Source organism: Leuciscus leuciscus (genome assembly GCF_965113295.1).
Source record: "Leuciscus leuciscus genome assembly, chromosome: 5".
NCBI lineage: Eukaryota > Metazoa > Chordata > Actinopteri > Cypriniformes > Leuciscidae > Leuciscus > Leuciscus leuciscus.
Genome location: NC_138729.1, coordinates 11,509,273 through 11,523,539, shown reverse-complemented (window position 1 = coordinate 11,523,539; position 14,267 = coordinate 11,509,273). Strand labels below are relative to the sequence as shown.

At 37.0% G+C, this 14,267-nt stretch overlaps 1 protein-coding gene across 5 annotated transcripts in view; it reads right to left on the bottom strand.

Moving 5' to 3' along the window:
* Positions 1 to 14,267, bottom strand: part of fer (fer (fps/fes related) tyrosine kinase) — a 40,526-nt gene that overhangs the window by 3,761 nt on the left and 22,498 nt on the right. For all 5 annotated transcript variants that reach the window (XM_082171411.1, XM_082171409.1, XM_082171407.1 and 2 more), the window contains 6 exons: positions 11,496 to 11,552; positions 8,855 to 8,970; positions 8,631 to 8,725; positions 8,364 to 8,487; positions 2,477 to 2,631; positions 2,206 to 2,328 (listed from right to left, as the gene is read on the bottom strand). In XM_082171411.1, coding sequence (XP_082027537.1) covers positions 2,206 to 2,328; positions 2,477 to 2,631; positions 8,364 to 8,487; positions 8,631 to 8,725; positions 8,855 to 8,970; positions 11,496 to 11,552 — 670 coding nt within the window. The remainder of the gene's footprint in view (positions 1 to 2,205; positions 2,329 to 2,476; positions 2,632 to 8,363; positions 8,488 to 8,630; positions 8,726 to 8,854; positions 8,971 to 11,495; positions 11,553 to 14,267) is intronic.

Below are 14,267 nucleotides of genomic sequence, written 5' to 3'. Positions count from 1 at the left end.
TTATAAATCAATAATTGATGGTGGATATGAAAGATTATTAAAAGGCAGTTACACTTTATTTTAAGGTGTCCGTGTTACAGTGTAATTATACATGTAAGTACTGAGTAATAATAATACAAGAATAACTGCATGTACTTACTATAGGGTAAGGATCAGGAATAGGGTTTGGTTTAGGGTTAGTTGCATGTAATTATGCATAATTTATAGTTATTTGTACAGTTGAATTAACATGTTACATAAATAACAAGGACACTGAAAATAAAGTGTTAGCTAAAAGGCTAACAGTGATTTTGTTATAGGTTTTGTTCAGAACATAATACAAGCGTACTGCACAGTACATACTTTATAGTGTATACTGCAGTGCCTACTCAGTGTGTGAAATAACGTTATCCACTGTCCAGCTATTTCAGAAACATTTTTATAAAATTTTAGTTTTTTAACAATAATTAGTTAAAATATAATTTAATTAAAGGTGAAGTGCATAACATTTTTTGTTAAAATACATTCTCTTAACCCAGTTTATTGTTCATTGACTACTATTAGAATGCCATTCATGGGTTCATCTTCCTCAATCATGTAAACACTGCACCTCCCATCAGAACATTGAGATCCACTCAGATCCAGCTCAACCTATAGCGTGCAAAAGTCGGGTTCCAGAAGTCAGCGTTATTTCAGCTTATTTTTTAAAATAATTGTTTAACAAAAGAATTCCTGGTTAAAAACTACATTACCCATGATGCTGTACAGAAAATGACACTTTTCATGGTTTATAACTCTTTAGAAAACATGCTAGCAATGTGCCAATTGATGCCAGAAACATGCTAGCAACATGTTACATTTTTTTTTAAGCAATGTGCTAAATCATATGATAGCAACATAAAACATGTTTAGCAAAGTGTTATATCATGTTAGAATCATGTTAGCAATGTTTAATCATGCTAGCAACATACACGCTAGCAAATATGTTAAATCATGCTACAGACATCATAAAACATGTTAGCATTGTGACTGTATTGCCTTCAAAAACTTTAAGCTTTAAAACTACTTCAAAATTCAAGCTTTTAAAATTTCTTCAAACTTTCTGGTCAGGCTTTCTCAAACTAAAGTATGTTGTGACAAAATTAAGGAAAAAAACACTTCCGGTGTAGTGAAGTGCTGAGTCCCAGCGAAGTGATGAGTCCCAGCTTAGGACCCCAGTAGTATGCCTGATCTAAAGCTGTTCTCGCGATTCTTAATGTAATCAATCAAACCCCTTAATTCATGTAATAATCTTTTATTTTTTATCCTGATTATTTAGTTAAAGTGAAAGAAATTGAATTTTTAGGTATGTTTTGCGACATTGTTAATTGTTATTAAGCAACAAGGCATAATCCAATTTTTTTTTTTATTACAAGCATCATCGTCGTAATTAATTCTTAAACAGAATTATGCTTGTATCATATTTGTTATGATCATGATTGGAGAACGAAATTGCATATGTTCTGCTTGTGAACTTGTGATTTAAATCTCAATCTAAAAATATTAAATCATCCAGCTGCTGTGAAAATCGCCTTTTCGAAAATCGTAGATGGTGACCGTTATCTCTAATCATTTCGGATAGCTGTATGCTATGCTACTATGTAAGCTAACTAAAAAAAAACACTAAGAACGAGAAATGTTTAATTTCACAATCTATAGCTTTGTTTATATACCAGTATATCAAACATAAGTTAAAAGACATTATTGGTCGTTATAACGTAGTTCGACGTATATAATAAAGTGATTTTGTCTGATTTGTAACCAGGCACTAAAGCGATTACCCCTAAAACGCGCTTTGAACCAATCAGATTGCTTGAGTCCTTACTGTTTTCGGGTCCAAGCCTCGATTTGTTGAGAATGAGAATAAGAATACTTTTACCTGTTGAGACATGCCTTCACAAACCCCTCAAGAGCTGTGATTGTGATGTTTGATTTGGGGGAGGCGCAACTCGCAAAAGGGGCGTTTGCAAGGTTGTTTATATGATTTATTTTTCTAATTCCATTAGTGTCGCAGAAACTACATACTTCACCTTTAATCAAATATGAAAGAAAAATGTACTATTTTAATAAATGTAAAAACATTTAAAATAAATGAAAAAGGTAAGAAAATTAAATGTAAAATAAATTAAAATATAAAAAATAAAATCTGGTTCATTGACTAAATATAGAATGATATCCATTTAGTACCTTTTTCAACCTGTTCTCGAGCCTGCTGGTTGGTCATGCCCGGATAAGGACACACTCCTAGGCTAAATGTTTCCCACAGGAGGATCCCATAACTCCACACATCACTCTCTGAGCTGTATCTCCCTGTGGTTTAAACAACATGTCAAACATCAATCTGGATCCATACAAATTCATAGCAACCAATTCACTCCTATTATGTTTGTAAAGAGAATCATTTTAGAGGCAGAATTAGCTTTAGCCAACGGCAGCACAGACACCATGGGTGCTCTACCATAGTTCAGTGCTTCCGGTGCAGTCCACTTGATCGGGATCTGTTTCAGTCCTGATGAGGAGTAGATGCCATCGTCCTCCTGTCGGGACATCCCAAAATCGCTGATCTTCAGCACATTGTTCTCTCCCACAAGGCAGTTGCGAGCAGCCAGGTCTCTGCAAGATTTAGAGAAACTGTAATATCACATAATGAACTGCATGCAATGCATGCACTCTCAGCTCACAATCACGACTCTGATTGGACAATTCACATCTGCCAACAAAATAATCTACGGGAAAATTTATCTAAACTGGTTTCAAATTCAAGTCAACTTATGCCAAAAAAAACAGTTGTCGGGGACTGGAGTAAACAGTCTAGACAATTATACTGTGATTGCAGTTATGAACACCCTCCAGTCTAGAAAAAGTGCCCAATGAGACCGTCCGCGGCCTAGTCAGGATCATTAGCCTTCTGCTGTCAAGACAGCTGGTGAGAATATCCACAGATTCTCATCTGTTTCACAAAACCTCAGTAACAAAGTGACTTTGTTTAACTGCAGAACATGCAGCACTGTATGTGATATTCATTTCCACATCGCTATTTCTATAAACTTCAAAACCTTGAAAATGATTGCAGAATTTAAAGTTTGAGGGACAGACATGGATACAGTACAAATACTTACTACAATACTACAAACAAGACGATGGACAACAGATTTTATACTTATACACTATATCTTTTTTATAAGTAATAAAAAAAAAGTCAAATAAACTAAATACAATTATTTATGTAAATTTTACATTAATATACATAATACATATATAAACATTTATATTGGCCCGGTATCACAGACAGGGCTTAGATTAAGCCAGGATTAGGCCTAAAAGAAATTGATCATGGTTTCCACACAAATATTAAGCAGCACAACCGTTTTCAACTGTGATGATAAGAAGAAATGTTTCTTGAGCAGCAAATGAAGAAATGATTCATAAAAAGGCAAATCAGCATATTAGAGTGATTTCTGAAGGATCATGTGACACTGAAGACTGGAGTAATGATGCTGAAAATTCAGCTTTGACATAACAGGAATAAATTACATTTGAAAACATATTAAAATAGAAAACAGATATTATAAATTGTAATAATATTTCACAATATTACTATATTTACAGTATTGTTGATCAAATAAATGCAGCCTATGTCATAAGAGACCTCTTTCAAAAACATTAAAAAAAATATTACAGACCCCAAACTTTTGATCGATAGTTTACATCACCTACAACTACAGATACGCGTTATAATAAAAAATAATAACTGTTTGACTGCTGCTTGAAACTAAATTTAGCAAGATAACATCATTTTAGGACATAATGAGAGACTTTTTTAGGGTACATTTACACGACAAGGATGCATTAAAAACGGAAAAGCTTTTACTTTGCTTTTTTCGCATACAGACAACAACATTGTCAAAGCGTTCCCAGTTCACACGGATCCACAAAAACAACTAAAAACACTGTATTATGCTGCTAGGCCAGTAGTTGGCGATGTCACTTTGTAAAGAAACACTAAGTTGATGTAGATATGATAACGGTATCGTTTTTAAAAAAAACTTGCACTTTGAAACCATTTTCAGGCCCTAAAATACCGCTATTGTGTAAATGAACAGCCATAACAACACATAAACGCATTCTGTTTTTAGATGAAAACAGTGTTGAGTAAACAGCCTCTTAAAGACACTCTCCAGTCCAGACATTAAATAACTGCTATTGAGTGTTGAGTATGGCACTGATTGAACATGGGCTGGGTACTCAAAAGTGATGAGTTTTCATATCACAACATTCAAAATCTTAAAGGAATAGGCCCTTTTTTTTTTGTCTAAAAAAGCCGATCATTACATTTGTAACGTCTCTCTCATACAAGGAAGATGATTCTATCTATTCTCTTCATCCCCAACCAGTGATTTAACATTCTAGTCCACAGCCACATCTGTGCCTTTCACTGGCATTTATGCTGAGCAGACATCCTCAGCTACACAACCATATTAGGTTGTCACATCCCAAAAATTGCCTTGCTGACATGAGATGGAGAAAGACAGTGGGGGGTAGCGGATGAGAGAGGGCTGATCTGACAGAAAGGTGCTCAAACCACCGTCGCCCCTAACATGATCATGTCTGATAGTAAATGGATTTTAGCAGGCTGCTGATAGAGCGCCCAGAGCTCATTTCTGAGCGACATATATTCAGCTGGCTGGCTTCAGCCTCAAACAGCACAATGCACCAAAGCCCATTTCACAGTTTAAAAATCACCACCAGAAAGAAGCAAGACGAATTGGACAGGAAGGTGCCGCTAGGTCCTGATGTTTTAATGGGTGGCTGAGGTGTTCAGATAAAGAAAAAGTAAGGCACTCTTGGGTTACTGCTAGTTGGATGGTTTAAGAAGATATTACTAAATATAAATCATCAAATAGCAAACTTACATTAGTTGAATTATATTTAGATATTTATAGCCTTCATGGAATGATGTTAATACAACACAGTGAGCTGCTTTGCTGTTGCCATTATAGGTACTTTCCTTCTAAATTTGCATTCACACTGCTAGCAACATGCAGCTACAACGTGACATGATCCCATTCGTTTCAATGGAGAACTGGCGATTTCCTGAGTCACGAGTGACAATGACTATTGGTGACAGGATGTAAGCGTGTCCTAGCCTGGTCCTACCAGAATCTCGTACATTTCATTTGTACAGAGAGTCTGGCCACTCTCCATTGACAAGCGTTAACTTCCTTGAAGGCGGGTACTCTGTTGAAGTTTAAAACTACTGTATCTGCCCAGAGCCACTCTGGATCTGCCATAACCAATCGCTAACGTTTGGTCGTGACGTAACCCTACAACTCAAAGAAAATGAAAATTGAGCGGAAGTACGTAGGAGGGCGGAGCCAGGCTAGGCGTGTCCAGCGACGCAACAAAGTTAAGATATGTTTAACTTTATGCAAATTAATAGTGACTTTTGAAAGCAACAACCAATAGGAGTGAAGTCAGTGGAGTGCATGTGATCCGTCACTACATCCTGTAGTGGACAGTGTCGCGGCAAGATGGAGTGATTATTTTCCTATAATTTGTGATATGTCTCCGTGTACATACGGGCGTACTCACAGTGCTGAACTTGAAAGGTTTCATGAACCCAGATTGACCGGTGCTTGCGCTTTCGCTGCAGATAAATAGCCGCGATAGTAAAGAGCACTCGCTGTTTCTCGTATATCTTTAATAATAAGCATTTTATGCACTGATTCCATTTATATTTAGTCTTTTCCCATACAAAATTAGTTTTTAGCGGCAAGAAAACTGATTTGGTGTCTACAACATGGAATAACATCCGTGAACAGGGCTGCCAACTCATTAATGCTTGTTATTTAACCACTGTAACACCATAAAATATTACTGAAGTCCGAACCACCGCTGCTCTTCGTTTGGAAAACTATGCTAAGGCGAGTCTGAGGGCAAAGTGAAGGGGAGGGAGAGGCAAAATCCATAGCTGGAGACTTTTGCCTCAGTTGGTAAAAAGATAAACCAATCATCATCGAGTATTTCACTAGGTCATATCAACCAATCATCAAAGAGATCAAACCGCTACCACTGATAATGTACCAACTACCTTTATTATGGAGAGTAGAGATATTTGCCCTGTCCCAAATGGAACCCTAAGCACTCGCGGTCTTCCTCTGAGTCCGCACTTTCGTGACGTAATGCCGCTTTGACTGTCGGGGGGAAGTCTGCTGCGGAGTCTGCATCAGCGCGGGCTCGGCAAAAGTGCGCATCAAGGGCGCAAATCGACCACATGGGGGCGCTCGCGAGCACCCTTCTGAGATCTAAAAATGAGAAATGGGACACCCTACGGTCTCACGGACTTAACGGACACGCGCACGCGGCGGCCATTGTAAGTCCACAAGACCGAAAGTGCACATGAAGTGTGCCATTTGGGACAGGGCCATTGAATATTTGATCACCAACAAGTTTAGCAAGCTACCATTCAAACATCAGCTACAAATTAAAAATGAAGGAAGACCCCATGCCTAAGTTGGATACAGGCTAAAGTAGGGCTTCCCTATTCTAGTATGTATGTCTCTCTTATCTAATCATCAGCTTGTTAGAAGAGAGCTCCATGAACTCGGGTGTGTACCGATTGACAGGGTCCCTATGAAGTGTTCACTGCTCCCTACTCCCTTAGCATGGGATATCTGTTGAAGTTCACTTCATTTAACAAAGTGTGTTTATTCGCAACACCCTGCAATTTCAAACTCAGACGAAACTCAAGTTGCTCATATTAGAGGAGTTTTGATGCAATAATATAGCTACTTCTGTACATAAATATGATATAAATGACCATACTTTCATTTAATATACATGTGTATAATATATCCATATAAATATTAATTAATTATCAATTTCACTTAATCTAATCTGTCCAATTCAAAAGCCCTAAACTGAATGATAAATCTAGAGTATGTTGTGATGATAAATATGAAAATAAACATAATTTGGTAATATGTATTTTTATCTTATTTAATCTGTAATCATGATAGTTGACTTGTAACTGTCGCGTCTAACACACTACACACCCGCAAACAGATGCATACAAACACACCTGCTTTGGATTGGAATCTGTCTTAAGATGACGAAATTTACATTTACATTTACATTTATTCATTTAGCTGACGCTTCTATCCAAAGCGACTTACAATTGCTATATATGTCAGAGGTCGCACGCCTCTGGAGCAACTAGGGGTTAAGTGTCTTGCTCAGGGACACATTGGTGTCTCACAGTGGATTCGAACCCGGGTCTCTCACACCAAAGGCATGTGTCTTATCCATTGCGCCACTACCACCCCTATAGAGGAGTACCGAAATACCCTTGTAAGTCCACTTCTTAGTGCACGTACGGTCGAATGAAACCCATCCCTCAACTGAGCGTGTCAGATAAGAGAGACATTAAAAATGTATAGAGCGGGGAGGCGCGAGGACTAGAAATGGAAACCCCTGGGCTAAAGCAATCAGCTTCACTAAATGGTCGAATGTGCTCGTTTAACACAGATATTGTCTCTTTATTGAGACTTTTGCTTCAAGTGATAGGCTAAGTGAGTGAAATCATATTTATATTTTATTGCTGTATAAGTGTCATTTTCTTTTAATTGTCTGTCTAAAAGTGACGAAAAAAGCCATTCTAAAGCAGTTAAACAAAAAATAATAATTCTTGGTAGGGGATCCCCAGAATATTACAATTTAGTGTGCCTCATGTCCGTAGCAAGCTATGAGGTCATAGAGGTTACATTTTTCATAATGAGTTCATATAATAAAGTTCTCTTAATGACTAGTAGTAAAAGTAATCGTTCAGAACATAGAGATCGTACCCAAAATGTAGAACGGCAAAGAGGTTCCGACAAAATACATAGATACAACAATAGATGTTTTTCTCCAAAAAAAACACACACAAAAAAAAATCTGCAAGAAGGATATGACAACAAAGAGGTGAGCAACAGGGAGGAAGATGAGGATAGAAATCTGAAGGAGACATGTAGTGTATATAATGAGTTGCATTTGTTTACAATTCAAAACACCCAACTCCTAGATTCCCAACTCACTAATTTTCAAACCATGGTTACAGCCATGTTGTTAAACCATTGCTACTAATAACTGGAGATACATAAAAAGTAAAACATCCAGATACGGTAATGAGAAACAGGAGCAATTATTCATGACAAATTCACAAAAATTGTCCTGAAAACAGACCGTTTTGGTAATGCAAAATATTGTTTATAATATTGTTTACATTCTTTTATTTTTAACCGGACAAGTTTTTGTTAGGATAAGGTGTATCACTATTAAATCTGAAGCTTTTCAGTTTTTCTTACCTGTGTATGCAGTTCTTTAGCTCCAGGTACGCCATTCCTCCAGCAGCGTCTAAAGCAAACTTTACCAGTTGCTTTGTCTTAAGGTCCTCCTTTTTCTTTCTTAAGAATGATAAAAAGTCCCCACCTATTGAAAAATGGCAAAGTAAATGAGCTACAGATGTGCAATAAATTAAAAGAGACACCAACATCCCAAACAAGTATTCGACAACTTTTAACGAGAATGGGTTTCAGTGGCTAATGGCTGAGACGAAGATCCAGTTTACTGACCTGTTACAAGTTCCATTACTATGTAAATGGGCTGCCGTTGGGTACAGACGCCTATTAACTTCACAATGTTCGGGTGATCATACTGCTTCAGGATCCTAGAGGTGGAGAAAGCATAAATGAATATGGACATGACCACATTATTTCATCACTCATTATTATTTTTAGGAGAATGTGAACAAAGTGAAGTTTGAAGAATGAGAAAGTATGACGTAAAGCATCTTCACCTGGCTTCTGAGAGGAACTTTATCTTGAGGTCTTGTGGTAGATCTTCCTTACAAGTTTTCACGGCCACTGGGGTTTTATCTCGCAGCGTTCCTTTAAAAACCTCACCAAAATTTCCCTAAAAACAACATTTGTCCAAAAGCACTTAGCATCTTATTTCATTTAAAATATAAAAAAATACCAAAAAGAACAATGGCAGTTTTTCTAGACATGCACCGTAACATGGCTTTCTGGACATACTACATATTAATAGTACTAGCGACGAGTAACTTTAGACGACTAATTATCCAACACACTACTTGGTCGACTAGTTTTGTGTTTGTTTTGCTGTCATTTTTTAAGTGACCTGTCAACCTAATTAATTGTGAAAATATGTAATTTTGCACAAGGTCCTACCCTAAAAATCCTTGCTTCATAAAAGGGTTAGTTCACCAAAAAATGAAAATGCTGTCATCAATTACTCACCCTCATGTTGTTTAAAACCCGTAAGACTTTCGTTCATCTTTGGAACACAAATGAAGATATTTTTGAGGAAATCTAAGAGCTTTTTGTCCTTCCATTGACAGCTATGCAACTACTACTTTGACACTTCAAAAAGTTCATAAAGAGATCGTAAAATGAATCCATATGAATTGAGTGGTTTAGTCCAAATTAAGAAAAGATTGAATTTAGGCTTTTATTCACATATAAACATTCATCAACGCACACATCAGTTGTGGTAAACCAACAGAAGCTCAAGCATGTTCGCTTGACGTGCAAGAACCAATGAGGTTCATTCTCGTGTGTCAAGCAAGTTCGGCTGAGCTTCTGTTTGTTCATTGATCAATGTTTATATGTAAAAAAAAAAATATCCTAAATTTTACGATCTCTTAATTAACTTTTTGAAGCGTCAAAGTGGTAGTTGTGTAGCTGTCAATGAAGGGATAGAAAGCTCTCAGATTTCATCAAAAATATCTTCATTTGTGTTCCGAGTCTTCCGGGTTTGGAACAACATGAGGGTGAGTAATTAAAGCGACACTATGTAACTTTTCAACCTTCATAATATATTTCCAAGATCCTTGTGATGGTACATCGACTTACAATAGGTTGAATGACAGGTCTGCCATAGCCTGACAGGGTCTGTATCGCTTTTACTGGCACTATGTAACTTCGGTGTTCGGGTAGTAACAAGAGCATAAAAAGAACTACAAAATTCGACTGCTTTACGGCATACGTCACTTCCCCCACCACTTCGTCAAATTTGGACGTGAGAGGCCAACCAGCGTTTGTTTTCGGCTTTCGTGCGTATGTTTTTGTCATGGGGGCTGTTTACACCTGGCCACTTAATGCGTTTTCTCAGATCGGATAGCTATCCGATCGTGAAAAGTCCAGGTTTAAATGCCCTCTGAAACGCATTTGAGACGGATTTGAATCCGATCCCTCAAACCACTTCAGGAGGAGATCTGAGACGCATTCCAGACGAAACTGGACAAGTGTAAATGCATATGGTTTTTGAAACCACATATGTAAATTGTACTCCTACCAAAAATGCAACAAAAAAAAAACCGTGTGAGAGCGTTGTATAGGCTATTATGTTATATCCAGATATGACGACGCGCTGGAACATGCATCACCGCAGATGAGCAACTGCATCAAGCCAACGTGCAAACTATCGCAAATCAAAGTGAAAGTAAGTCGCAGACGCTTATCACACAATCTTCATCATTAAAAGTAAAGAAACTAAATGATCTTACCAGGGCTGTTACTGCTCTCTCTTATTGCGGTCTTTGATTTTGAAATTTTAGCTGATGATCTATAAAATGCAGCTCATATCTGTTGCTTTCGGAGACGTGAACTCCATTAAATCTGCATAAAGCGCAAGAATTGAAGATCGAATTTAAATCCGTTTCGCAAAAAATACATTTATGTGACCAGGTTTAAATGGAATCGTTTTGATAAATCAGATAGCTATGCCTCACGAATTAGTTTGCCAGCTGAACTCAGTGTTGTGAGGTGTATTTATCACGTAGTCCTGAGGGATATCAGACAACGCCGTTGACGTTGATTCCTGCGATTATCATGAGAACAGCTTTCAATATCTCACATAATTATCATAAATAAGCCTAACGTAGAGGTTGTAAATAGTGTAAACGAGCACAATTTGCAAACTATTATGATAAATGGCAATAATCATGTCTAATGACATCATAACGGCCAATGTTATGAAATAATGCGACGTACATTTAACTTAATTGATGTTATCTGGCATTTTGTAATGTTTACATTCCAATAAAAACAACACAAATTAAATTATACAGTAGGCCTAGACTATAGACTATTTACTTGTGATTTAGCTGCAATCATGTAAAAATGTTATAATATAATTTACGACAGTGCAAGTATTCCACAGCGACTCTAGGGGTCGCTGTTTGACCAAAACACAATTTCTACTTAGTGTGGCTTTAATGACAGAATTGTTATTTCTGGTTGAACTAACCCTTTCATTTCTTTCAAAAAAACTACTGACCCCAAACTTTTGAATGGTAGCATATGTATATCTCCATCAAAGTCCCATGGCATTACCATCTGATCACTGTACCATGGTACAACCACAGTATTTTTCTGCAACAGTCTCAAACACAAACACAATGGATGTGGACTTACTTTGCCAAGGAGTTCTCCCAGAATGACGTCCTCGTGATTGAGAATCCATTTCTTATCCTGAGCAAACAAACAACAATAGCAAATTATCTTTCTGACACATGTTCATTAATGAACTAATGACTCGTGCAGAGACAAACAGAAGAGAGATGCTGAGCGTCCTGTGGGTCAGTCACTGTGCTACTCCTCTGATGAATGATAATGATGCAATTATCACCTCATTCTCCAAAAGCACTCGCCTAGACAGAGACATAGTGGGATATCTTTTGAAGATCTCCAAAAACCAAATTTTCTTGTGAAACCTCTACTTTTACAACTTTCTTTGACACTATTGTGATAACAGCAATACACAGAGATATATGTACACAATCCATTTATCTATGCAAAATACAAACTCAAGGTAATCACACAAGGTAAATAAACCAAAATATTCCTTAAAAGTGCCCCTATTATGCTATTTTCAAGGTTCCTAATTTTGTTTTGGAGGTTTCCTACAATAGCTTTCATGGTCAAAAACACTTTAGTTTTCTCATAATATACATTGCACATCTTATAATTTATCAAAGAGTCTGAAAACGGTTAGTTCGGAGATCCAGTCTCTCTAAACCCCTCTTTTTCGAGAGCCTACTCTGCTCTGATTGGTCAGACGGCCCAGTTGTGATTGGTCTACTGCGATTGGTCTTACAGCGCGAGTCGGAAACAAAACCTCCATTAGCATATCTGAATTTCAGCTCCGGATACTTCTTCTGTGCTTGATACACACAGTTAAACGAATGATGCCGTCGTTTTTTTTGTATCAAGTCCAGCAATATTCTGTCCTCATCCTTTTGAAATGCATTCAAAGTGGATTCTCAGCGCTGAAAATATTTTTGTCTTGTCGACATCATGAACCAAACTCTTCCAGGCCTCAGCTACAACTACAGTGTTTGATGGTAAAAGTAGACATCGTTCACGGGCAGCCAATTAAAGCTATAGGCTGGAATTATGCAAATATATTACATTGTGTTACACAAGTATGTAACAGTAAGTGCGACTGGAATTGCTGGCGACCCGTTTCAAAAGTTCAGAATCAATTCTTTCTTTTAGTATACAAAACTTCATTTGTCGTGCACTTTGATCTTTAAAACTTTGCAGACCTTTTACATTTACAAACAGCTATATTGCACACTGCTTGAAAGGTAATATTTAAATAAGCATAATAGGAGCACTTTAAAAGACACAAAAACACATTTACTGTGCATATCTTGTCTATGATTTTCTGTCAGTGTGTTTAATTCAAATTTTAGAGTTGACCAAAACTGCTTTTACTGATCACAAACTAATAGAGGATTCAAAGAGGTTTAAAAGACAATTAAAACATACACACAAAAAAGAAAAATCCCTTTCTAAAACCTCAACACATTAACAGCAGTGGCAATGAGAACAGACATTTACCTCAACATTGATAATAGCATCAATTAAAGGGCCATTACTCTAAACGTCATGAGGATCATGAGTGACCTGCAGTATTGAAATTAGCCTGGAAAATAATGCACTTCACTCAACATGTTTATTCAAAACAAAGCAATGAAACAAGCAGCAGTTTCTGCATCAAAACTGGAATTTCTGGGTTAATCGGGCCGATTTTGGTCCCAATTCTACCCTTCCGACAATGCTAGGTAAAGTCACGATTATCTTGATGGTTCTACAGATTATCTTATCAGATTTTCCTGTGCTGGGATGTGTGTTAAGAGTGACTGAATCAACTCGGAAGAACGTCGGAGCCACACCATTCTCAAGTCGTAAATATGTTGAATATTTACAATCAGAATTCCTGTTGTGTGGCCAAACCGAAAGCAAGCTGACGAAAGACCTGTCTCCACAACTGCACCCTAACCTTTTTCTTTTTTCCCCCCACGAATTTTCGGTAAAAAGTAGTCCACACACTAATATTGCCATTTCTTCTTGCTTGTCGTCCGCCATGTTTGTTTACACTAATGTCATATTTGACCGCGAGAGATTCTGCGAGATTTCATGTGTTCACACTCAGGACTCTGGTTGTTAGTGGATGGAACCTGTTAAGTGTGTGGTGTGCTATCTTTGTCACATCACGGCACTCCACACACTAGAGGAACCCAAAAAAAATATTTGTTATTTTTTTCATCATGTTTATGGTCTCTCACGTTTTGAAAATTAGATAAGATTTTAAAAATCTTTTAGTGTGGGCCAGGCTTGAGTTCAGCTGTAATGCTGTCATTTCTGTAATAACAGCCCAGTTTTCACTCATTTGCACTTTTTTGGAACAATGAAGTCAAATAATAATAATAATAATAACATGATCAACAACATTATTATTATTATTATCTAATATTAAAATGTTGTAGTTTTAAAAAAAAATTTTTTCAGAATGTTCCTCACTCAAAATCTAATAAATTGAAACTGTGTCCGGCTATTACATTTGTATAATAACCTAGTATGGTTAGAAATTCTAGGAATTATGCAAATGTGTGGAAAAATAATTGCATAAAGCAAGCCAAACCCAGAGAACCTCAAGATATATTGAGTTTGTGTGGACATATTTCAGTCCACTCTGGCCCAACTAAAAACACCACATTAGGAGCCTCATGTTTGTTTGGAGTATATGAAGTAGGTACACTCATGATTAAATGTTTGGGGCTAATAAGAATTTTTTAATGTTAATGAAAGAAGTCTTTTATGCTCATCAAGACTTCATCAGTTTCACATGATCCTTCAGAAATCATTCTATGCTGATGTGGTGCTCAACAATGTTTTTTT